This window comes from Tribolium castaneum, chromosome 5 (genome assembly GCF_031307605.1).
Source record: "Tribolium castaneum strain GA2 chromosome 5, icTriCast1.1, whole genome shotgun sequence".
NCBI classification, from domain to species: Eukaryota; Metazoa; Arthropoda; class Insecta; order Coleoptera; family Tenebrionidae; genus Tribolium; species Tribolium castaneum.
This window is the reverse complement of record NC_087398.1, coordinates 6,067,914-6,093,862: the sequence shown is the minus strand read 5'-3', so window position 1 is coordinate 6,093,862 and position 25,949 is coordinate 6,067,914. Positions and strand designations below refer to the sequence as shown.

At 36.3% G+C, this 25,949-nt stretch overlaps 1 protein-coding gene across 1 annotated transcript; it reads left to right on the top strand.

Annotated features, from left to right (window-relative positions):
* The first annotated feature begins 22,855 nt into the window (after positions 1-22,855).
* Positions 22,856-24,758, top strand: vvl (ventral veins lacking). Its single transcript, NM_001145913.1, is given in 1 exon segment — positions 22,856-24,758. A coding segment is annotated over 1 exon segment (1,203 nt). The 5' UTR covers positions 22,856-22,981; the 3' UTR covers positions 24,185-24,758.
* The last annotated feature ends 1,191 nt before the right edge of the window (positions 24,759-25,949 follow it).

Sequence of the window (25,949 nt, the reverse complement as noted above, 5' to 3'; positions counted from 1 at the left end):
TCACCAGCTGACCTATATTTAGGCGAAATCTCGGTCGTTTCTTCGGCCTGATCTAATGGTGGTGCGTCCCTTAACATTTGTCCCAAATTAAGGACCATGCGGGGAATTTGCATAATACGTTGCAGCACGAAACGGTTAGCCAGATTATGTTTTAATAGCGGCCAAGTGGTGGGTTATAAACGCCCACGGCGAAATCGCTGCACTTAATGCATACAGTGTTGATTTTTTTTCGGGGGGTGCATGTTAGAGGAGGCCCTCCGAGTTATATCGACGCGGATAAGTATAGAGTTCAACAGTTGACTGATTTTGCAGGTGCATACTATTAGAGTAATTTGTTGGTTTCTACAGTTTCTTTCGAATGTTGTGATAAAGATAGTGTTTAGTTTAGAAGGAAAAGACGGGAAGGGCCCTCAAGGGGCACTTTCCGGATGATTAATGCAAATTTATTTACGTTTCTTCGGTTTCACTTCTCATTTATTACAACTTACGATTTTTCGTTACCTACTTGTTCATTATTTAAGAGGAAAATGCCTACTTAAATGCAAACATTAAGACCACTTTGTTTTATTAGGTAAGTCCTTACTTTCATTAGTTAATACCTACTTGTCACTACGCATTATACGTAATCAAATTGCAAAAGTATCAAACTACAGTACGTTCAAAAGGTCCTTAGATCAACTCTTGCTGTGAAATTTTGAACGTATTTTGATTTCTTACGATTACTACATTAGGCAATTAGGGTTGTCTCGTTTTTAAAACAAATATTGTTGGAGTAAGTCTTAAATGGAAGAACCAAAGTGCGGACTAATCATCTGTCCTAATCTGCATTGTGGTAAGATTTATAAGTTTAGTTAGTATTCACGATTTCACTTGCAGAACTATTTGTAACGATCTAAGTAGTAAGTACTGTCAAAGTAAGTCTGCAAAATATTATAGAGATTACAGTGCACTCAAAAACTGTGCACCAACTCTTGAAATTTTGAAAAAAATTTAAAAAAATCTGGAGCAACAAATTTATTTTGTAAATTTCTTCTCTAAAATGACAATGGCAAAAATGAAGAGAAACGGAAAGAGGTGATTGAAGAAATATTAAAAAAATACAATTTTGATTAAGTCTACTCATCAAAAATACTTTTTTTATATTGATTTAGAAGTGGGAACGGTGCGTAAAAAGCCAGATGGATGAGAATTTTGTGAGAGATTTAATCATGTTTGTAAATTCTTAAATAAATTGTATGCAATTTATCAATGACCTTATATTTCGAATTAATTGTCTAGTTTCTGGAGTGGGTATATTAGGAATAAACTACCTAAAAAATGCTGTTACATAGACAGTGACTACTAAAGTGGTTGGCTATGTAAAAAATTAAATACGCTTATTATGCAATTACTAACTAGCCCGAAGTACTGCGTTCATAAAAGTTACATTCCGACTATAGTTAATTAGAAGGTTGCAGATTTTTTTACAATTATGTTATGTTTCCGAAAATGGAAGAATTAATTAGGTACATACTTAGACACTTTCAATAGTCTTACGATAAAACAATCTAAAGGTGTTCAAAAATAAAAAACTCATAAATTTCGAATCAGATCATCGGTGTTTAATTTACGGGAGAATCAAAAAGGATTTTTTCGTTACATTGTAAATATGGAATCACTGTTTAAATTACCTGTTTTGTGTTTCAAAAAAAAATGAAAATATTGTTCGTTTTATGTCTAAAAATCCTTTTAAACTTTCAAATACTCGCGGAGCGGTTATGATGTAATAATCCCAACTTCAAATCAAAATAAATTGAGTTAGAGAGCAGGTATCAAGAAACGGTCTTCACCATTGTAATAAGCGCTTTTAGGTCATTTAAAACAATATTGTTTTTTAAGTTACCAATGCCTATATGCCTAGTGATTATTTATGAATTAATTATTTTTAATTTCACTTTTTCTTAGTTATGGCAATTTGATTTGCAGTGCCTACACTATATTACTATTAAATTACTGAACAAACTTTTCTACTAACTACTTACTATTTAGTACCAAAGTACCAAATTAAAGACATAGACTTTTAACCAGAGAAAAAAATTCATGAGTAAACTGCGACTTTGGGAATATCGACAAGGAATGTCACATCAGCGGAAATCTCTAAAAGATACGATCCCGACAAACCGAGCACGTTGTAATGTCCCACGTCTTTCAGTCACGTTTTCTAACGTGGATGCTAACTAACTAGTTTCTTTTTGTTTGTGTGGTCAACCACGAAAGTTCCTCGGGAAAAACGAAGATAACAGATTAATTTTGCGATAAATGAACCATCAAGGAATCATATTACCCTGTACAAAGCTATAATTTTTCACAAGTATTTACTGTTTTTTACAAAGAACGTCTCACCATTTATGTGCATTTTTTAAATAAAATAAACTTTTTTTTATAACTTAGTTTGGTCTTTTCTGTCTTTCCTTATTTCGATAAAACTTATATCCATGTATAAACCTATTTAATTTATTGTACACCTACACCTATATACATTTATGTACTATTTCATTACAAAAAATACAATAATTGATACAATTAATTTTACTTTCATTTAGAAAACACACTATTAAAGATCGTTATATTTACGAGAAACTATACTTAGTTTAGTGACTGTTTGCAGGACAGTTCAGCATACTTAGAAATTTTTTGTTACGAAAATACTAAATCTTTTGTCGAATACACCTACCCTAAAAGCAAGAGATTAAATCCCCTCAACTTTAATCATGTTACAAAGACCTGTTACTGATTCATTAGGTATAAAAGTTAAGACTGTCGCTTCATGTCCTTATTGTACTGAATAAAAATGTTCTTTCTTAAGTTTTTTTAATATCTTGATAAGTATTTTTAAAATGACTTACTTTAAGACGTTATAATTTTTACTTATTTATTCACTGAAAAATCTTAGTTCTGGGTCGCAAATCGCAAAGCACCTACGCAGTGAAATGTGTTAGAATGGAGATTTTCTTTTGCCTACTTCTAATAGTCTGCTGTGCACTTCTGCACATTCATTCCATCCGTGATTGTCGAACAAAGAAAAAATCTGTCAGGACGAAGGCGTATCGACATCGGTGGTAGTGTCTGGTGTTCGGTCACGGTAAGCGTGCCTCGAGGGTAACTGTGAAACATCGGCCGATTGCCACTTAATTATGTATCTTGTGGGTAATGTATGCCCCACTTCTGGCAGCTCTTATACGGGCGAGGGAGAGCATAGGCATAGCACACCTCAGACAGGTGACTTCTTCGCCGCCGGCCTCAACATATTGGCTCTCTTCGCCAAGATATAATTATTAGCTGGTTGTATTCGTCGAAAATTGACCATTAGATTAGCCCACTGAGTCCTAGGACCGCGAAAAGGGAACGCAAGAGAAGAACACACACGATTTATTATAATAATTATAGTGAGGAGATGAGAATTCACCTGCTGACCCCGCACTGCAAGACCGCGAACGCTGGATGCTGAGTTCGGGAAAGAAATTGAAAGCTCACACGTGGTTTCGCCGACGTGGAAATAGACAGGAAGGATTTATTCACTTTCGTGCTTCTTAGCACGTAATAAAAGAGGTTTAACTGGTGAAAGATAACAAAGCTGCGCTTGCAAGCTCTCGCGTTTCCGAAACCAGAAATTAAATTTAAATGATTTAAAGAGCACGTAATAACGGCATGAAAATAAAGATAAAGTACTTATTGCTGCTCAAACTTTTATAGTAAACTAAAATTCATACCTTTGTTTTGAGTCAATTTTCAAAAAAATCTCGAATAAGTAGGTACCTACCTATAAGGTAGATTTTATTTATTTATTTTGTTTACTGTTTTGAGTAATACCAGAGAAAACCTGAGACAGTAAAAATTTCTAAGCTCTTACACCTAAAAAGGTCGAGAATTATACTTTTTAGCCTTTGATTGGTTGGTAATAAAACAAAAGGTTTTCAGAAATATAAGATTTTAAAAAAAGTAAAAAAATTGAAATATCTGTATAGTGTCTATATTACTAGATACGCTTTAGCAAATTTATCAATCATTTTTTAACACATGGTAGAGTTTGTTAATCTCGAAGAAAAAAAATTTTTATTAAAAATTCAAGTGCTTTCGGATTTAATTATCATTAGGTACCTACTATAATAAGCCTACATTTGAAAAAAAGGTGACAATTATTGCACAAAAATTTTCTTACAAAAGCAAGCAAGACCTTACTTGTCTTATATACCTTCTTGTTTTTGAGCTTTTACCTTTTATAACGTTCAAATGTTTGGTATAACCTACCTGGTGATGGATTAAATCTGAGAGTGCTTGTAATAAATTTTACGCATGAGAGAAATTGACTTTGAGCTTTTTTGAAAAATTAGTTTTCTGTGTTTCTTTCGTCTAAAATTTTGTGTTCTGTATAATGTAGCCAATTCTTTACCAGTTTTTTTCTAATGCATTTTTTAAGGCATTTTAAGACTGAAAAAGCTCTTTGAACAAATAGCATGTGACGTCGGTATTGTTAATTGTTAATGCTTTGTATACCAAAAAAATATTTTTCTACAAAATGATTTAGTTTGAACTGTTGTGTGTTTGTTTGTGTTATTATTATTATTATTATACATCCTCAGTATGAGGTTACATTTCACAGTTTCTCACAACGGCAATGTACTTATTTTTAATTTGACGAATAGTGTCGGTCTAAGCAAACACCAGAAAGTTGTTTTCTTATATGATTTTAATTTAAAGAATACTATTTAAGATGCTCTCAGATCTATTACATAATATTATTGCAAAATTTTCACTTTGAAAATAGAACTATCCTTTTATGCAAATACCTACGTCTGGAAATAAATTGAACATAATTTTTTCCAAATTTATTTTTTCGTGTTTCGCTGCCTTACTGTGCAAACTTAGAAATTAAGGCATCAATCTGAAACGTATGTAGTGTGCTATAAAGATTTTTTTACTCAACATGAAATATTTTTGTACGAGTGACAAAATTTGGAATATAGAATTTAGAAATAAAACAAAATATAATAGAGATGTTATAAACAAAAAGCTTTAACCTTCTTTAACTACTTTATTAATTTTAATAAATAGCATGGTAAATAAAACAGAAGGTAGAAGACATAAACACAAAAACAAATAAAGAATTAGCAAAGCTGTGGTCTGTAATGGTCTATGAGCAATTAATAAGCTATAACCTGGAATTATTATAATACAGAAAATCACGATTCAATAACATATCTTTTTAACTAAAACAAGTAGCAGGTGCTTATATTTTTCCGCAAATTATATGCCGAGGTGTTCGTTAGTAAGCAATTTTTTATGATTTTTAATTGGTCAGTATCTGATGCTGTCTCCTCGATATAAAAACATGATGTTTAAGAGCAAAGTAAAAACCAAGAGCTGGTAATTATTTCGGTATGTTGAACGTCCACTCACGACGGAAACAATTTTCCATGCAAAATTACATAAGATTACCCCATAAACGTAAAATAAGTCAATTTCCCTAATAATAGTAATAAAACAGCGGACGCAACAACCTGAAAATAGCCATATTAGATTATCGAGCCAGCTACTGTTTGAAGCACCCCAAAACCGCGCGTAATTATGAGGAAATCGTCGCGAATTCGCCGAGATTCCTCGCATTCTTTTTAGAGCCTTAGACCGAGTCCTTGTCCAGCGAAGAATGCAAATAATAGCCCGTCATGGCATGAGCGGTTCGGGACCGAATTCCGTTGCATGGCCTGATAATTATAAGACATTGTCAGGGCGTCACCTGGGGCTCCTGTTCATCTCCGTCGCTCGGCCTTATTGCAGCAAGACGATAAAAGCCACTTTGGTGGAGCGCGCCGATATGTGCGTGGGCTCGCAATATAATTTACCGACCATCGAGGATAATAACCGCGTAATTATTGGATATGCATCGCCTGACCACGGTAGCCGAGAAGAAAGCGTTTTGGAAGCGGATTCGCGACGGATACGGCGAGGATGCCCACGGGGGCACGCACATACTCCGAGTCTCCCGACGACAATTTCGGGTGAACAAAAATGTGGGCCCCACGTGTTCCAGGAAGGGTTTGGGGTGTCTGCGGGCGAAGGCGCGACCCACGCACCAGCAACAATAAAACAAACAACTCGTCTCGTGGTACACAATGGGCCGTGGGCCGCTCCAACCCCGGGTAATGACACGGTGGAGGTGCCCAAGCAGGGCAGGGCCGGGCCGGGTGCGCCGATCATTGTAGTCTGGGGCCCGACCCCGCTGATGGTCCTCTTCTGCAAGTCACTCGCGAGGCGCGTGGGCCAAAATGAACTGCTGGCCCAAAGGCTTGTCATTCACTAATCGATCAAACCGGTGATTAATGGAGACGCAGACGCAGCGATAAATGAAAGAAAGGAACGAGCCGAGGATCATCTCGGGATGGATATCTATCACGACTTATCTGGGAGTGAAAGGAAACCAAAAGTCATTGTTGATGGGCATTTCGAGAACTTTTATCTTCCGATATATGAGTTTAAGGGATGACGAGGCGGAATAGGAGCGACGAGGAATGGGGGTGGCGACCGACACGTGAGACGTGGTGATGTGGCAGGGTGGTGCCGTTTCGTGTTAAACAAACAACACTTTGATCGAAATCTCTTCGATTCAAAATTAAATAAACATATTCATAAAGCTGATTTGTACATTATCTTATAAAATGTAAAGAAAAATTTAATAAACTTTACTATATTATTTTTTATTTTTATTCATTGACCCGAGTGTTTTTTCGAATAGATCTTTCTCGAATTTAGGTCTTTCCTCGTACGTCGGGACATATTTTGGCTGATGAATTCTTAAATAGTATATTTTTAGAACGTGGATGTGTTCTTAATTTTTAATCACTGACCGTAAGGAAAAACACGGGGAATTTTTCTAGAACCGATCCTTCTCCAATTTAGGTCGTTCCTCTTACATCGGGTAACATTCATTAAAATAACCTACATTTTAAATTGTAATTTTTTTTCTTGAAATATCTTTTACCTGGACGTACGGTAATAAATATTCTATTTTTATTACCTTCATGCATATCACAATTATCTCACTTATTGTTGGGTATTATTGTAATTTCAAATAAGACGCAACATATTAACCTTCTTATTTCCTCTTCCTTTAATCTACTGAATTTAATTTGTTAAAATTCAAGTGATTAGCCGATTTTTGAATATCTGGTGTGTTATGTAAACAGAAGGGTTTAACTGCAAACATACAGAGTGTTTTTTAAAACATTAAATGAAGTAGAAAGAAGTATGGTGTGCGATAATAGGAATAAAAAACTTAACTTATAGTTTATTTTTAAAAAAATTAAAAGAAGGAATAGAAGAAATATTAACTATAAAAATATGTGTGGATTACTGTTAAATCTGAAAATAAAATCGAATGATCCGCTTACTTTGTTTATTTGTATTTCTAATACTTAAGCACTTAATTTCCAAGGACAGCGCTTTAATAATCGACTTATCCAAGGCTACTGCTTTAATGAATGATTTTATAAACAGTACACCGTTTTAACGGAGTATTTTGCTAATAGTATGCTGCTTTAACTGTATTTTCTTTAATTGGAAAATTGCTAACTTATAGAAACTAAAATTTTTCACACAACTTATATCGTAATTGTCTGTTTGGAACTTACGGGTATTACGAAACTTTTGTTTCTATAAATCTGATTTGAAGATAATGAAATAGTTTTAAAGATATAATATAATAAAGTTATACCAAACAATAATACGCCATAAAATAGCAAAAGAGTTAATTTTAACTCAGTCTATACTTTCGTAATTGCAAGTACAACACAGATTCTTACTTTGCTAAGAAAATTTTACGTTAGCACAGCTAAAATTGTACTCTTAACTTGCTTGACATATTTAAAAATGTGTAGAAAACAAATGTTTATTCTAATAAAACAAATGGTAACATTTTTACGAAATCGTTTTATTTTTATTACAAACACATCATCTAACAATATATTCTTCTGTGTTAACTTTTTTGCATCAATATTACTCATAAAATTAACCATTTGAGCTTTTTTTAATTGTTTAAAATTTCTAGCATGAACTAATAATTTATTTGCAATGTTAAAAATTACTAAACTGACACTTTTATATTAGATGTAACCGTTTGATTTAGGTTATAGCAGGTAGCATTTTTTGTATATTATTTTTCCACTATTGTTTCACTTGTTTTAATAAATTTGATTAAATATTTCTTATATTTAAATTTTGGGTTTAAGATCTACGGTCATGTATTTTTACGAAGCATCATAAGTTATACCTAAGATTAGGTCTGAAGAATAATAACTTTGGGAAGGAATTATTTTAGTATAAAGTGAAACGTATTGACAAAATCTTATGTAAAATTACTCGGAAAATTTACTTGCTTACACCGTGTAATTTTTTATTTTAAAAGCTAAACTCCAAAAGGAATCAAAGTAATTTTAATTTTTGTTATTACAGCAAAATTTTTGTACAATTTTTTGGCCGCATAAAACGATTCGGCAAATCCTCGGCCAAAACATTTCATTGATTTTATTAACTTTGCGTCGCAGAGCGAAATAATATTTTAGATAACTAGATACACCTGTGTGGTTGCCAAATGAGTTCGATAAAATCGAGTTTGAAAAAAACTTTAAAATTTTTAATTTTTGAAGAAAAATTTTAAAAATAATGCACAAAAAAACGTTCGATAAAATTTTTGGAAGTAACAAATGAAATTTATATTTGTATTCAAAATTTTGGCTACGAGTGGATAATAATTTTATTTTTCAAAAATGTTCTTGTGCTTTTGATAATGAAAAACATTCACATCGCATTCATAACCGCGCCGGAGTTAATTCGAGTCAAAGGCAGTTGTTAAATGTTATTGTCGTAAAAAATGTTGAATATTTGGAGCAGTCGTACCTCCCTGGTAGCGAATTCCGCACCGCCCATAAGTATGCCAAGTGCTGTAAGTCCGAAATTAAAAAAGCCAAAATTTGCGATTAAAATATCTGTTTCTGGTTTGAAGTCCGAAACAATCGAACATTGAGAGCAAGTTGACGCAGTGTCTATATGGCCGGTCGCCAAAGAAGCGGAATAAATCATTGGCAAAGCATCCGAAGGCCTACGTGCAAGCATCGTAGTGCGTTAATGATTTCGTTTTGTCTCGGCAAATAAGTAATTAAAGCAATAAGAAGCCGACTGTATTAATAAATACAGCAGTGGCGGCGGCGGCATGAATATTCATGATGTGTCTTAGGAACAGTTATTTATATTTAAAGAAGCGTTTTGTAGTCGTTTTATTTACTTTGTGCGCTTTTTTCGGTTTTTTTATTCGACCTGTACACGGCCACTGTCATACGCGACCGTCGAACATAATTTATCTGTCTGTAATACCACAATGGGCAGCCCGGCCTTTGAATTCTTCGCCCGAAATTCCGATTCAAACATATGTTTAAAAAATATCTTATCCGAATACCGGCTACTTTTTATAGGCATCCCTGCAGCTGGTCAACTCTGATTTCACATACTCTACAATCGAAGACGTCGCGACGAATATGGACAACGAGTTATTTATTGGACCGAAACCGGATTTTTTTCATATGGACTTTTTTCGGATCCGGGTTTTCGGCCAAAAAATGCTGCGGGGCCTAACGAGCTTCGATACCTACCTACGTCCTGAATTTCAACATTTCTTTTATTTAAAATAAGTGCACGTGCTTCGTTGCGTAAAACTACACATTCGTTCATTAATCACACGTTTGTTTACATAATTGACTGCTGATTGACAATAATTAATAATTACAAGTTGATCAATCATTTAACAGATTTGTAGAACACCACTCCAAACCAGACAAAATTCAAATTTTATGTTAATCGCTGATAAAATTTATGCCGATGAAAAATAGTACAGATCACTCTACATTTTATTTACATACCGGACGAATTTCAAAACAGATTAATGTAATCGCAAGCTTGACGGAAAATTACGTTTCTCTAAAGCTTAGTGAGAAGGTGTTTAAAATTCGCGATTTTATGTAGCTAGAGACCAAATCATTGCTATCATTAGATCAAGTGGTTTATTATCATAGCTAGGTAGGTAGGTATAGGTATTTATGGTCTAGCTTAAAGATTTATCCAAAATTTGTTGGAACAACCGACTATTTTTCCTTACACAGGTTCAGCCAAAGCAAAAATGTGATCGTCTTATTTCTCGCAACCTGTCAATTTCGCTTAATTACGCGCGTCAAATTAGTCGAAATCCTCTTCAGCAGCCGATAAATTAAAAATAAACCACCGATCAATCACACTCGCGACAGATTAATCCTCCGAAGCATGCCATCTGACTCCGACCATCGTCTCAAATTGATATCTCCTAAGCGAAACAACCCCAAACACCAGCCAGACAGCGCAGCTCAATAGATGTTCTTTTAATGATATAATTGCAGCAATTTAAGTCGAAAAAAATGTTAACACAACAACTAATGCTCGTTTAATGCTCAACAGGCTGTATTTATCCATCCTAGAGCCGTACTGACGTTAAAAGACGCTAATTTGACGTCCAAAACGCCGACGCTGCTCCCAAATTAAATCATCGAAACTATAATTAGGGCCCGAAAAACGTAAAGCCGGGCCTGCTCTCACATAACCCTTGCGAGATTACAGGGTACAGTGACTCGTTTAAAAACCGATTTGGTGAAATTAAATTAAACGCCGAATTTGATGATTTGTGGCCGGAAAGTGCACGATTTGCACGGAAAAATTAATTATGCGTCGTAAATAATTGAAGGAATCGAAGTTTAATTGCGAGGCGACTGTTCGATAAGGTATAAATCACGGGAATGTCTCACTTTCAATTAGAATTACATCATCGTATTGGCTTTTTGTTGTCTCCGGTAGTTATTTATGTTGGAATTCTTTTAGAATTATGGTGTCCTGCCAACGTTTATCATAACGCGAGAAAAATATAGGGGCAGGATAATGTCGAGCTTTTCACTGAATGTCGATTTCATTGAAATCAGACAACTGACTCGGGAGTATTTATGGGATGGATTAAACTGCAAAGACGGAATGATGGATAATTTGCAGCTTTGCGCAGCAAAAAGTTGCAAGGAATGTCTTGAAAAAATTAAAAAGCTATAAAACTGCAAAAAACCATACATAAATTCTTGTAATTCTTGTGCTAGGTTTGAAAAGATTTAAACACTACGAAATAAAGTGGTGGGTTACTGTCCTGACGCAGCGTCGGGGTCTCCCAGTGAGCTCTCCTATCTCCGGGCGTTTTATGATCGGCGAGAGGGACAAAGGCGCCGGTTTCATATCGTGGCGGTGAAATCGCATCTTCGGCTACTGGAGGCTCTTTTGGCTCCACCGGTTGCGGGTCTTTGCTGTCTACTTGACGGATCACGACTGACATCAGACTTTTAACTTGTTACTCTTTACAATAAGACTATCGTTAATGATCATCATGAGATAAAATAACTACAATGACCGCCTGAGGGTTGCTTCAGTTTTGGACTTTGATAATAATCAACTGATGTAACATGGTGAGCTCGGATGGAAACAATATGTAAGCACGGGAGTGACCGGTGATATCGTACCAATTTTAGACCTAACGATGGTCGCATGAAAACAAATCATAAATATTAATGGTAGTACTTGGTTTGTTGGAATGATTTTGTTTTCTTTTAGTGGCGAATACGTTGCGGCTTTACTAAGATTTATTAGATTAAAATGATAGAAGAGAATATTAATTGTCGTACTTATTTATTGAAAAAAACATGCATCGGGAAACTCATAACAGTATTAGTAGCCGAGAGTCGTAAATCACTTACCTAGTAGGATCCAACCTACTTTATAACACAAATCACATAAAAAGAAGTTCAAATATAGTTATTAATGTTTAAATTAAATTTGTCAGCATAAAATACATCTACCTATAATAACTTGAGAAGCGATTGGATAAAAAAGAATTGGTGTTTGGTTTTTTTAAGCAGGTTCAAAAATCATTGTTTTCTGATTTTTTTTTATTTTATTAGTTAAGGTTCTTTTATGCAGAAATTAATTATTAATGTTCAGCGAAATAAACACTTTACCACACAATACAGATGATCTAAGAAATCTAGTAATGCATGGATATCAATTTTTTAACATTGTATATAGAATTATTAGTGTTCTGAATATTCTTTTATGTTATTTTCAGTAAAATAGAAATCTCAGTGTATATTTTTCATTATCTCTTATCGTATAAATTTTCTTCTTCACACAAAACCTCTTCCTGCTTTGTCCTGTATGGATTACTGCAGATTTCGGATTTTTTTTAAATGTCTTTCTACAAGTACCATCACCGTTTGATTATTTTTTTATAATTTGCAAAACATTAGTCTTTATTGTTTGTACTGCCGTAAAATGCAAGATTCTTAAAATAATAATTTATTTGACCATTTTTACAGATCCAAGAGTAAGATTTTTTGGATACTTTTTTTTAAATCCAAAATTTTATTTTTTTAAGCCAAATTTTGAAGTTTTTCAGTTAAACTTAGAGTAAGCTGTGCTATAAATGATTGGTGGCAATTATTTTATTTACACGTGTCATTAATGGTGCGTCAAAATTGTACGGTTTTTCTGTTGGAATCGGTTCTAGTTCTCCACACAAAGAAGTGTAGTTTGAGTTACATTTTTTCAGTTTGTCATGGTAGGGGTATTTTGAACAAGGCGGCCCTTGTGTATAGACCGAAAGCGTGTTTACATTAGAACCTTTTTTCAACGTAATTCCCAGCGTAGTTGCGTAATTGCGCAAATTTTACTTTTTTCGGAACTGCAACATGAATTCGAGCACATCCTACTGAATCAAGAAACCATCAATTAATGATAAATTAATTACTGCTACAGAAAACAGTGCTCACAGCTTAAGCGCTGGTAAGTGATATTTTGTAATATACAAATAATTTATTAAATTTCACACAGAGACGATTTTTTTGGCAAAATTAAGAAAGAAGCGATACCTCTTCAGTTTCAGACAGATAAATAGTATCTCAAGTGGTCGAACTCGCATCTTCGCCCATACTTTTTCTTAAATTGAATTGTAATTATTTTTTATACAACATTAAACAGATACCTGCTGAAAACAATGTGTTTTATTGTACTTTTAGTGCAACAGAACAGAACAGAAAATTCAACAAATAATTGAGACAATTAAAAAAAAAAAAAAAAATTAAGTTGTTGGGAAAAAATCTGAATTAATTTTTATGTTTAGTTTGAAAATCCTTCGGAAGTTGGTTTGAGACTGTATTCTACGCGTTATTAGTTGTGCATCGTTGTAAATATAACGTTTGGTGAAGTGCAAAATGCTTTGTTATCATGTTTTAATCAGTCTAACAGTACAGTAAATGGTAAAATATTGTAAAATTCCCTTCGTGTCCTGACGATGTCGTCCGATCTCCGGTGCCTTATGAGTGTTCGTGCACGTTTTTCGAAATTTCTCCGCATCGCCAAGCCGTGTTGTATTGTACAAAGAACAGTAGCGATTGGTCATCAATAAATAAGAAAAAGTAACAATGCCAAGTGCGCTGCCCCATCCATAGATCTAGTCGGCTCGGGCCTCGATTCTAGCAGTCCTCTTCGGTAACCGGCAGTGAACAATCAAGACGGCCGCGATTACAGCCGCGGCTTGCTAGGACCGATGCACCCACTCCATCCTATAACATAAATCCTCCATTCTGAACAGTAGCATCCTGAGAACAATTGTTCTCTGCTTTCTGTCGGTTTTGTATAAATGTTTTTCTTCAACTCGTAGCTTTTTTACTTCTCTTCGACGAGATGCACTTTTTTCCTGCTACGCGGACGATCGGAATGCGTATTCATTGATAAAACGGCGATCTCGGGGCTAATTAAAAGCCAGTTTTTCTTCATTAACAAATTAATTAGCTCTTACGTGATTTAAATAAGACCGGAGGACGCTCGACAAAATATGAAGGATTCTTAACTAGCGACTCGGTGGGTGTCCCTCTACAAAGACTTCTCAACCAATTCTTATTTTTTTCAACAAACTCTGAATTATTAAAGATCAAAATAAAGGAAAGTCAAACAAAATTAAAATTTTACAATTTTTTTTGTATTGAAATAACTATAAGAGAACAATCGCATTATACAAAAACGGGATAATGCATGGTCTCGACTTGCGTCCACACCTACTACAAATTGTCTGAGGAATAACTCTAAGTGATTTATCTCGAGCCACACGTATTTAGACATTAAAATGCCCAACAATGGAATCTAAGTTGTCGTCGCGCCGATAATATGAGCGCACTGTAGCAGCAGTGAAAAAATTTTAATATCTCGAAGCAAAATCGAAAATTTATCATCGATCGTGTTGTAGATGGTGGTTGGGTCGTCGTGGAACTTTGGCGGCGGTATGAAGGAGTTGACCGTCATATCCCGGGGCGCGGACCGTCTGCTCCATAATAAGCATGTTTGAGAGCAGCCAGACAGAGTCTCGACAACGGCAGCCCTGCTGGACCCGGACCAACCTCGGGCTAAAACCAAACGTCTTACGAGGGAGTTATGCACCTTCTATTATGAGCCATCGAAACGTTTTATCTAATTTATCGGTTCTAATATAATGAATGAGAGGCTGGATGCGTTCCACTTCGGTGCCTACGCGAGTTTGTCCTCCAGTTCGTGGACGGTTTGGCTGAATTCGGGTGTGATTGGAGTCAGAATATTACCACGAAAACAGGATTCGATAATGACTCAATTAGTAAAGATGTAGAAGAATTATAAAACAAATAAAATAATCATCTAAAAAGTAAAATTGCCCAATTTTTAACTTCAGTAATCAGGAATTATACTTTTCTAAATGTATTCGTTTGATATTTTTGTAAATAATTGGCATTTTTAGACGTAAGATTAGAACAAAATATTGCGAATGTATTATTGGTTGCCGAGTTATAATTTAAAGTTGTAAACTTTCATTAATTTGGGTTACACATTTAAGCTTTTTGGTGACTTTAAAATGACTCGAGCTTTGGTTGGTTTTATAGAACCTGTTTCGTCAGTACTTTTTAAAGATGATTGGATTTTAATTTTGTTTTTTATTACCGGCATTTCATTTCAAAGTGTTAAAATATCGCATTATTTAGAACGAGCGCATTTTTCACCCTCTCAATTAATAATTTAGTGATTACCAGTTTTATTGTGTCATAAATGCGTAGCTATGAAATCGTTAGAAACTGATATCTATAAAAAACGAAACAATCTTCTATATACTGTAAGAATCCTGTTATTGGATTTTTTGAATTGTTATTCAAGTCTTCTTGTCAAGCATTGACATGACAGCTAGTTACCACAAAAACAAGTAAATCTACTGCCTTTCTATACCGGCGCCACTCGTTACTGACATCGCAAGACTTTCCGTTTACAGGCAAGCATTTTTCTTTCGACTTCGATGGGGTAGATGGGGTTAAACCGGATCGGAGTTTTCATTGGTTTACTCGAGATAAATTATTACCTGTTTGACGTATCGCCTTTCAGAGATACTCATTCTTCAGATAATTAATTTCACTTCCACATTGGGATAATGAAAACAGCGCACAGCAAAAAATGTGCATTTTAACTCGTGCTGATTTACTCTACCTACACAAAATTTAACATCAGTTTTAACTTTACTTTGAACTAAGTCCTACATTATTATTTTTCTTTCTTTCCTTATAATGCATTTTAACCATGATTATTGATTGGCTTAAATTACATATATAAAACGTGTCTTTGTTTTTTATTCAGCGTGTTTCATGTAGTTTTGTCCTAATATTGTCACAAAACACTAAATAAGTTTAATCCATTTTAAACCATCAGCATCTGCATTTGCAACTCAAAATAATTTAATTTAAAAACCTAAGAGATGTTAACAAAAAGTAAATAAAATATTAATTAATTTGTTTTAATAAATTTTATTAGGTATATTTTTAAAATAACGAAAATAAACTGTAAAAAATTACTACTAGTGGAAACAATAAATTAAACGCAGATGTTTACAGAGAATAAATCGCAGTCATAAAATATAGCATTTTTGAAATTTTCGCATAATTTGACAACGCTTTATTAATGTAAGTGTATTGATTGTTGCTTATAATTATTTATACCTTTTAATATATTACCAACTAAAGTAAATTAATGAGAATAAAATATAGAAGTGGGTATGTAGGTACACTTACCTGTTATTTTCTTTAAAAAATAGTACATAGCTAGATAAAAAAATACAAAAATTTGAGTACACCGACATTTAAACAATACTTTGGTAATAGAATCGCGGACAAATTATATAACAAATAATAGAAATGAAAAGCACAAGCTCATGCAAGTCGTATTTATTAATCACATTATTATTATGTATTTATTACGTTTAAAAATAATACTACCTGCGTTCAAAAATAAGTTTCCGATTTAAATATTGGTATGTAGTTATTATGGTTGTGTGGTATGTTGTAGGTGCATAACGCTTACATAACGCTTTATGTAAAAATTCTATATTGATCGAATTTACCGGGTTAAGTATACCTACCTACAAGAAATGAAAATTCTTCTGTTGTTAAAAATTTCGGCTTTAATTTAAATAGACTTTTCGAAATTAATGATTAAAAATTAAAGTCGATTTTTAAAACTTTTAAACGTTTGTGATCATTTTTGTCCCAAGTTCATGAGAGTCCCTTACAGGAAATATTTCTTTTTATTATTTATCTATTTAAAATTTGTTTTGGATGATCTAGGAATTACGGTTAAAGTCTGAATTTTTTTTTAACTTTATTGTAAAAAGTAGCCAAGTCAAAGATATTTTTGATTTTTTTTAGAAATCTATACAACATACGCAAATTTTTGTAACTTAGTTTGAGATGACACTGATTTCTCACCAAAAAAAACCAAAACATTTATGAAGAGAATTTGTGAGGAGAATTAATTTTTATCACTTTTTGTAGTAAGCAGTAAGATAATGCATAATTAATTTCTGATTGATGTGAGCCAGGTGAAGCTAGGGGTAGATAGGTGTAGATAGATAAACGAATTACGAGTTGGCAGGAATGGAATTAGCAGAAAGGCCTCGCTTATCTTGAAGTTGGATCGGATGTATTCTCGCGGTTATCCTCACGATACGGGCAAGTTCGGTGCTGCGGCATCTCTTCATGACCCTCGCCGTCATCTGCAACGCAAATCAACTGTTACATTAAACATGGGTTCACGCCGAGGACCAGAACCAGACCGACTGTTCTGTAGCAGTGGCAGTGGCAGTGGCTGCGCTGTGGCCAGGCCGCCGCACGGTTTTCCTCCTCGTGTTACGCGGATATTTATTTACATATCCCGATATCATTAGTTCTTGTCGGAATTACCATGGCACGCTGTCACACGGATCAACTCATTTTTAAACCACCGGACAACGAAGACTTCTCTGCTTTAATAGATTAGTCACACGGATTCTATCTCGAGAGGTGTACACTCTGTACACGGATCAACCGTGAATTAATTAACTCGCATCTGATGATGCCTCCCAGCGACGTTTACGGATATTCGAGAATTGTTTTCTTATCGCGAGACGCATCCGACTGCTAATTATGCACACCGTGCAATTGCACCGACACTTTTTGATTAAGACGTGAAATTTTTACCTCGAACAAAGCAGCAAAAACCCCAACCGGCTTTTAATTATAACACTTAGGGCTTTAAAAAAAGCTACGAGGTAAACATCGTACATAGAAGCCTCCAGTTCAACAGAGCTTCTATGCAAGAAGATGCTCTTCATAATTCTCACTTTAAGTGTTACCTGTCGAAAAAACTGTAAAATATGATTTTTTTTATTCAGACGAGAAAATAAATGCTGTAAAACTTTAAAATTTACAATTGCATACCTTCACTACGATATTTAGAAAATAAATAAATTTAAATCGACATTTATCACTTACTATGTTTTAAAAAATAATTAAATAAGTAACTCAAATCGACAACTACATGTGTAGTCGTGCTATTCAAAGTCATTCTGCCTTTATTATTATCTACCGAAAATATATAATTTTATTTATTCTATGAGCAGTGTTTCTTAGTGAAACTTTGATCCAACTCCGTCGCATGGTCAATCTCTTGACTGACTTTTAGTGAAGAATTTTATGTTTTGTCATCATATTATCAAACGACATTCTTATCATATCTATGGTACATACTGTATTAGACATTAATTACAAGGTGTTAAATCACAGCTGTACTTCAAATCTTAATTTAGCAGAGATGGAGATGTTTCTCATTTCAGAAGCTATAATATAAGAATAAAATATTTTTTTAAGTTTGCACGTCCTATCAATTTTTTTTTATACTTAATATTATAACTATAACACATCATACTTAGTTTTCGTAAAAAAATTCTTAAAGTTGCTAGTAGGTACTTTACAGTTGGACATTAAAAATATATGAAATTTTTTTAAAACTTTTATGTTCTGTTATTGCAATTACTACAAACACATAAGTATAAGAAGTACATAGATACAAATTAGAAAACTGGAAAAAGTTCTAAACCTACCTTATACTTCTGCTAACCAACATTGTGGTATTTATTTTAATATTTTTTAATTTATAACTTGTTTAATTCGATCTCCTGTATAGTTATATACTTACCATGGTTTAACTTTCTACATTTTGAAAGAACCAATTAGATAATATATTTGTTGGATTTTTGTAACTTACAGTTGCTGTGTTTAATAAAAGCTGTATTTTATTACTTCTACACATATTGTGTTATTGTAATTATTATTAGCGTTGTTTGTAAGTTGAGATCCAAAATTTGAATGTGGTGGTAAAAATAAAACACTGGTAATTGTGGAAATCATTTATTTAAGTAACAGTTGGTTGCAAATTGCATTATAATAACACTTTAAACTACTTTTAAAGTTTGAAACCGCAGACTGTAAGTACTGTAACAATCAATAAAAATAAAAAAATGAGATAGGAAACAGCTCGTTACTTCCTGTTTTCGCACCGCTGTCTCTAAAATTGCGCTTCCATCGCACAGATGGCGACACGGCGTCTGTTCTTTTCCCAACCCATTTCCACCACTCAATGAAACGCACGTGAACCGTACTCCTGAAAAAAAAAACGCACCAACCTGAAAAAACCCAATTAATGAAAGTGAAATTAGACGTCACCGTTAACGCAATGAAAATGCAATCGTCGCATTGAATTACAATCTGTCAAGATTTTTTCAGTATATAGTATATTTTCACGTATCAATATTTAATGAAGGCCGTAAGGTGGCATTACATGTACCCGTTTAAGTTATTTACATTTTTATTGGGCATGCTAGACCATAACAAGAAAATGAATTCGTAATCGTAATTCAACAGTTGCGTCCTTTATGGCTTCATCTCCACGAAACTAATTTGTAGAAAGTCGACTGAATATTGATTGAGCCGTTTACGCTCGAAAATTATTTACTCTCGACGAAATTAAAGTCATCGCGGCTAATTTCTTTTTATTTATATACAATTTATGCGTGTACCACTTTAAAAGCGACGCATTAAAAATGGAAAACTAGAAATGCGCTTACAAGGTGGAAAAATTATAGCGTCGCGGACCGTTAAGCGAATCTTTAGGTGCCCACAAACTGGTTCAATTAACGCGCGATTCCTAATCAAAACGCTGAAATTGCAACAATTGCTGAAATTATGGCCAAACGATTGATTTTCAGACGGGTTTACGGCCAACGGTTACGGTGCGTGCGGAGATCCGGCTTCACATAAACTACATTTTTTCGACCGGGGTTGTAATAATTGTCACGGGATTATAAAACATATGCGTTAAACAAGGTTTAATTAACGCCGGTCTTAAGAGGGGCAGAACTGGAATCAATCTGAGATACGGCGTGATTATGTTTAACGATACGGTTACGAATGTGTTAGTTTACTACGATTATAGACCCGGTATTATTAAAGCAATTTCGTAAAAATAATTAATTCTGAAAACAAAAATTAAGACGCAGCTATTGCTTACACTATAGCAATCACGAAAGTATATATGCACATAATGCAGAAAGAATTCATAATTGCCTTGGTACGTCATGAACATCATATAAAAGTTACACCTAGATGTACACCTACTTAGGTATATTTTTTTAAATATCTGTAATTAGGCACCTTTATTATTTAGTACTATTTTGCGCACTGTTTTACAAAAAGATAGAGGAATAAAATACCTATGATTTTTTATAATCCGAAATAGGTAATACCTACCCTTTTTTAATAAAGAAGAGAAGAAGAAAAGAAAGTATATCCTTTATACTAGTATATAAAATCAGAGTTTTGAACTAAGACATCAGGATTTCATAATCCAAAATTTAGGGCTTCAGCATTTTTAAAGAAAGCTGCTAATTATGCGCGAGTTATTAAGTTATTTGGTTAATTGCCACCGAATCCATCGATTAGTAGCAATTTATCCACGCGATAGCATCTCTCACCAAGAATTTTCCGCCGCTAATTCGTTAATATTTAATAATCTGAAGGCATCATCTAATTTAGTTCGCCGATGGTCATTTCCTCACAATTTAATAAAAGTTTGGCGTGGACACCTGTCGTCGCCCGCAGTCACACATCGATTTACATAAACGCGAATCGTTCCGTTTACGATCTATTTGTAAATGCGTATTTAATTTTAGGAAGTGCGAGCAATTATGACCGCAAGCAAATAAACGCCGGTTACGATTACGATCGTTTTATCCGAATGGTCCTTAAAGTGGTCGTCTCTTATACAAATCGCAAACATAAAATAAACATATCAGTGTCATTCACGGTCTTTCAGCAATTTGCAAAGTTTGCGTTGGAGACGGCCGTGTGAAAATCACTAAGTAAACGGGATGGCCTACCTGAGGTCCAGATGTTGCCAAGGCCGAGGATTTCTTCATTGCAGGTACTCCAATTCGCGGATTTCCCTGTCATAAAGTTGCGCTTACCTGATGAAGGGTGTCGTAGGCGTAACGTCTCGACAGTTCCTGTAATAAAAACCGTCGCCGTGAAGGACTCCAGCACCTGAAACGCACCTGGGATTCCTACAGAGAGCACCCTCGACGTGTGACCCTAACCCTCCACGAACCCCTTATCGGCGCTCATCTGCGCTCGATGCGAAGAATAGACAGATAACCTTTCTAAACTGATTTGTCTGTTTCAATAGCATCCCGACTGCATTGTTCTTTTTATCATTTTTTCCACTCGTACGGGCTTTGTGCCAGATAACGCCGAAACATAAACGTACTGAGCAATTACGTGCGGGTATTAGCCAGGTAAACGCTTCATGACTTTTGACCAGTCGGAGAAATTCCGTTTTCGGGGCTTTGTTCAAGTCTAGACAGGGTGGTATCAGGTAAAGGCGCTTGTTGTGACAAGAACGTCAAACGATGGGTTTTTACGCCGGGGCTTTTGTACCGATATTGAGCCGATTTAGGCAAATATTACCCAGAAATTCAGACAAAGTAAATAGACCAGCGCAAACAGCAACTTGAAACAAGGGAGCAAAGTGGAATGCCGTAGCTACTTATTTTCGTATTTTTGGCCGAATAAAGAATTGGTTGTTGACATGGTACTGTTACTTGTTACTAAAAGTGCACTTATTGATCTACTATCGTAGCATGTGATAGTTATATAATTAATTAGGTGGATATATGAAATTAAAATAATATGAATAAAAGTACGCCCCGACATGTTAATTAATGTTGCATAATATTCGCTAAATATGATCAGTGAATGATCTTTAAATGTTGAAAAAAGTATTTATTATGATTTCGCGAACAAGTTTATAATTACATAATACAAATAAATATTAAAAAAAATGACGGAAGATCGAGCAATCAATTATTCTAGAATTACGTTCGTAAAAAATATGCAGCGTCTAGACTTGTGTCGATCGGAAAAAACCGGAGCAAAACAACGATGACCAGTAGCCGTTCTGCATAAACGGCTCGATAAAATTCAACATCACTTATCTAACTACTGAATTAAGAGATATTCATTCTTTCGAAGGAGATATAGGTAAACCGCCATGAATATTTAGGATCGCATTACGATCCTATTAAGCAGCACAACCAACAAATCTGGCGAAATCCTCTGCTGACCGCCTTTTTCGCTCGGTGCTTCTTCCATCAGGTGGTCCTCTTCCTGTGCTTGAAAATCGGGTGCGAAGCGGGCGCGGGCCGATATTATAAATTTCCCCCAACGTTTCGGACAGCATACATATGTATAAGGTGCAACTGCTAATGCCCCATTGTATTGCAAATTCCATGTTAATTTCACTGTGGCACAAGCCAACTATGATTTGTGTACGCAACAGGTGACTTTTGATCATACAAATGAAATTTTTGCTGTGGCGGTGTCGGTGGTGTTTGAAAAAGCCGGATCGGGAGAAGGAGGGTGTCGGGCTTTGTGTTTGATGATTGTTCGATTCGTTATTAATTGTCAAAATTTCGTGTCTTTTGGTCAATAATGTTCCGTCGCGTCCGGCGGCGTATGTGAGCCGTGCACGGTCTGTTGCCTAGCTACCGTGTCCTGCCGAGTGTAAACATTTCCCCTCCAAGGTGGGGGTGAATCGAAGGAGGAGTCGTGCAGGAGCGAGCCACTGGCGAAGGCGGTCGTCGTGACGTCACGCACTTGCGACGAGTGAGAGGTCACCAATGGCGCGCGCATTACGATAGTACACGGGCGGGGATGCGAATGGAGGGGGCTGAGCACAGCGACGACTACAGAGTCTGTCCTCTGTCAGTAGTAGAAGCAGAGTCGCCGTGCGGTATGCATAACGCATGAGAGCTGACCATTAGAGTTTTTTGGTTTGATAGCATAAATGACAGTCCGTGGTTGGTGGCGGCGATAACGGCCGTGATCTAGTGAGTGTCGCAAACGGTGGCAAAGTGTACGAACACGAAGACAGTGTGGACTCGGCGGTTGGGCGGCCCTTGCAGGGCATGGCGGCCACGACGTACCTTCCGGCGAGCAGTGCGGTAAGTGCGGACCTGGACGTAGGGATGAACATCGTCGGCGGCTACCACGCCAGCGCTTCGCCGCGGTCGGCGGCGGACGCCAACGAGATGAAGTACCTGCCGCAGCACCACCACCATCACAACCACCACATGGCGAGCTCGCCGTCGCCCGGCGGGCACGCGGCCGTCTCGCTCTCCGCCGCCAACCCCTGGGTGAGCCTGCAGCCGGGCGCCGACCCCTGGGCCGCCTCCATGGCCGGCATGCACCACCACCATCACCACCCGCACCAGGACGTCAAACCACTGCAGCAGGACATGATGCACCACCGCCAGCAGCAGCAACAGAGCATGGGCTCGCCGCACTGGCACGCGCCCGTCTCCTCGGCTCATTACAACCCGGCGGGCGCGGGCTCGCCTCTTCAACAATACCATACCGCTATGAACGGGATGCTGGCGCACCACCAAGGCGCCCCCCAGCTTCACCACCCTCTTCATCGGGACATGCAAAGCCCGCACCACCCCCAACACTCAGACCGCGACGTGAGCGGCGGCGAGGATGAAACCCCCACGAGCGATGACCTGGAGGCCTTCGCCAAACAGTTCAAACAGCGTCGCATTAAACTCGGATTTACGCAAGCGGACGTCGGACTCGCCCTCGGAACCCTCTACGGAAACGTCTTCTCTCAGACCACGATATGCCGATTCGAGGCGTTACAATTAAGTTTTAAAAATATGTGTAAATTGAAACCGCTGTTACAAAAGTGGCTCGAGGAGGCCGATTCGACGACCGGCTCTCCGACGTCCATCGATAAAATCGCGGCGCAGGGCCGCAAACGGAAAAAGCGCACCAGCATCGAAGTCTCCGTGAAAGGCGCCCTCGAGCAGCACTTCCACAAACAGCCAAAACCGTCAGCTCAAGAAATATCGAGTTTGGCCGATAGTCTCCAATTGGAAAAGGAAGTAGTGAGAGTGTGGTTCTGCAATCGGCGGCAGAAAGAAAAAAGGATGACGCCTCCAAACACACTCGGAAACGAGATGATGGAGGGAATGCCGCCGGGAAGTCACATGCACCCCGGTTACGGGCACCACCCGGACATGCACGGGTCGCCCATGGGCCAACATTCGCATTCCCACAGTCCTCCCATGCTATCTCCCCAAGGCATGGGCCATCAACTGACGGCGCACTAGCATCCAGCCCACTGGGCCTCCCTATTGCACCACAGCGATAACGGCTAGTGATCGTATTACATTAATAGAACGCCGCCCCCAAAATACAGTGTGAAAATAATACAAATTGCTGATAGAAATGATGAAAATGCCGACGGCGCGTGACTGACTGTTCCGTTTGTTATCAACGCTACCTCAAAGGATTCGTGTTAAACTCCTGCCGTCGCGGAGGTCCTAGTGGACTGACTCAAAAACTAGTTTCTACTGTCTTATTATTAATTTTTCTGTTGTTAATACGCCGTGCAGTGCGAGTGAGTACCTTGTCATCGTCATAAACTGGACTTGTTTGTATATTACCTGTAAATAAGAGAGTGATAACGCGTCTCCAGACGTGAGTGTAATATAATAATAGGCGAATGCTGCTAATTTTACGTTTTTGTAAATAAGAAGAATCGACTACTGTTGGGAGCAGTAGCAAGTCGTGATTTATACTTAAAAATATACACCGGGACGGTTGACGAATAAAACAATTTACAATGTAAGTTTATAATGTATAGAATGTCGTATATATTTAAAAAATATAAAGTTGTTCTTATGTTGTTTATTAAAGTTTTTTGGTTAGTGTCGTGCGATCCAGTTGAACTCTCTTTGACTTTTATTTTTGGATAATAACGAAATGAGAAATTCATTCAAACGAATCGGAACCGTACCTACTCTTGTCTCTTTGGTCATAGATTCATGTGTACATATTTATTATTATAATTATAATTAATTATATATCGTTGTACGGTGTGACTAAATTAAAACGAAAAATGTTTTTAAAATAGCCCTCTCTGCTGTATTATTTCAATCGTACCCCCGTTTTTTCGCTTTATCATTCATCGTTCATTTCTAGTCAGTGTTTAATTCAAGAAAAAAAAGGGAAAATTAAAAGTACTTTGTGTTGCGATGCGACGGATCGTTTTATACCTCTCGGGGTGAGTCTTGTTTTCGGAAAATCCATTTAAAACCCTCGTAAGAGGTATGAATTGACATTTGACCGGAGGTACGGCGATTATCTTTGAATCCCATGTTGAGCACTTTATCAAATATTTCTCAGACACATGTGACAAACACGGCCCATAAATATGCTAAATTATATGACAGTGGTGTGTGTTAATCAACGAAATTTCTGCTATGTAGAAACACGTTCAGTTATACGGTCTCGAAACCTGTTTAAGCAGTTATTTGGGAAAAAATAACCATTTAAAACGACCATTATTAGTTGAGTTGATAGCTAATGGACATAAATTTCATCAAAAAACCATAGAATAACGCAATCCCCGTAGAGATTCGTTTCCAAATTGGTATTCCGTACGTCTCGATAGTTCCTCCAGAAATTTTCGTTTCGAAAACAACTATGTATAAAAACTGTTTTTGTAAAAAACAATGTTTACTGTACTATAGAGAGAGAGGATATTTGTGTATATTGTATTTTTATCAATGTCCAAAAATAAAAATCAATAAAATTAGACACTGTTTATAAGTTGCTTCTTTTATTTTCTTCAATAACCTTGTAATTGGCTTATTATTAATCACGGCGCCCTTATGCCCGCCGAGATTTCAATCAATCCGACCCACATGGCGCTGAAAAACTTTTCACACTTGGTTGTTACTTCGAGCGCCGATATCAGATGGCGCCCTCATACCCAAAGCACGCCCTTCGAAGGTAAGTGAATCAAACAAATATTTACGCAAATATTGATGGTATTGTGTTTAAAATTCGCTCCTGAATTCATTATAATCT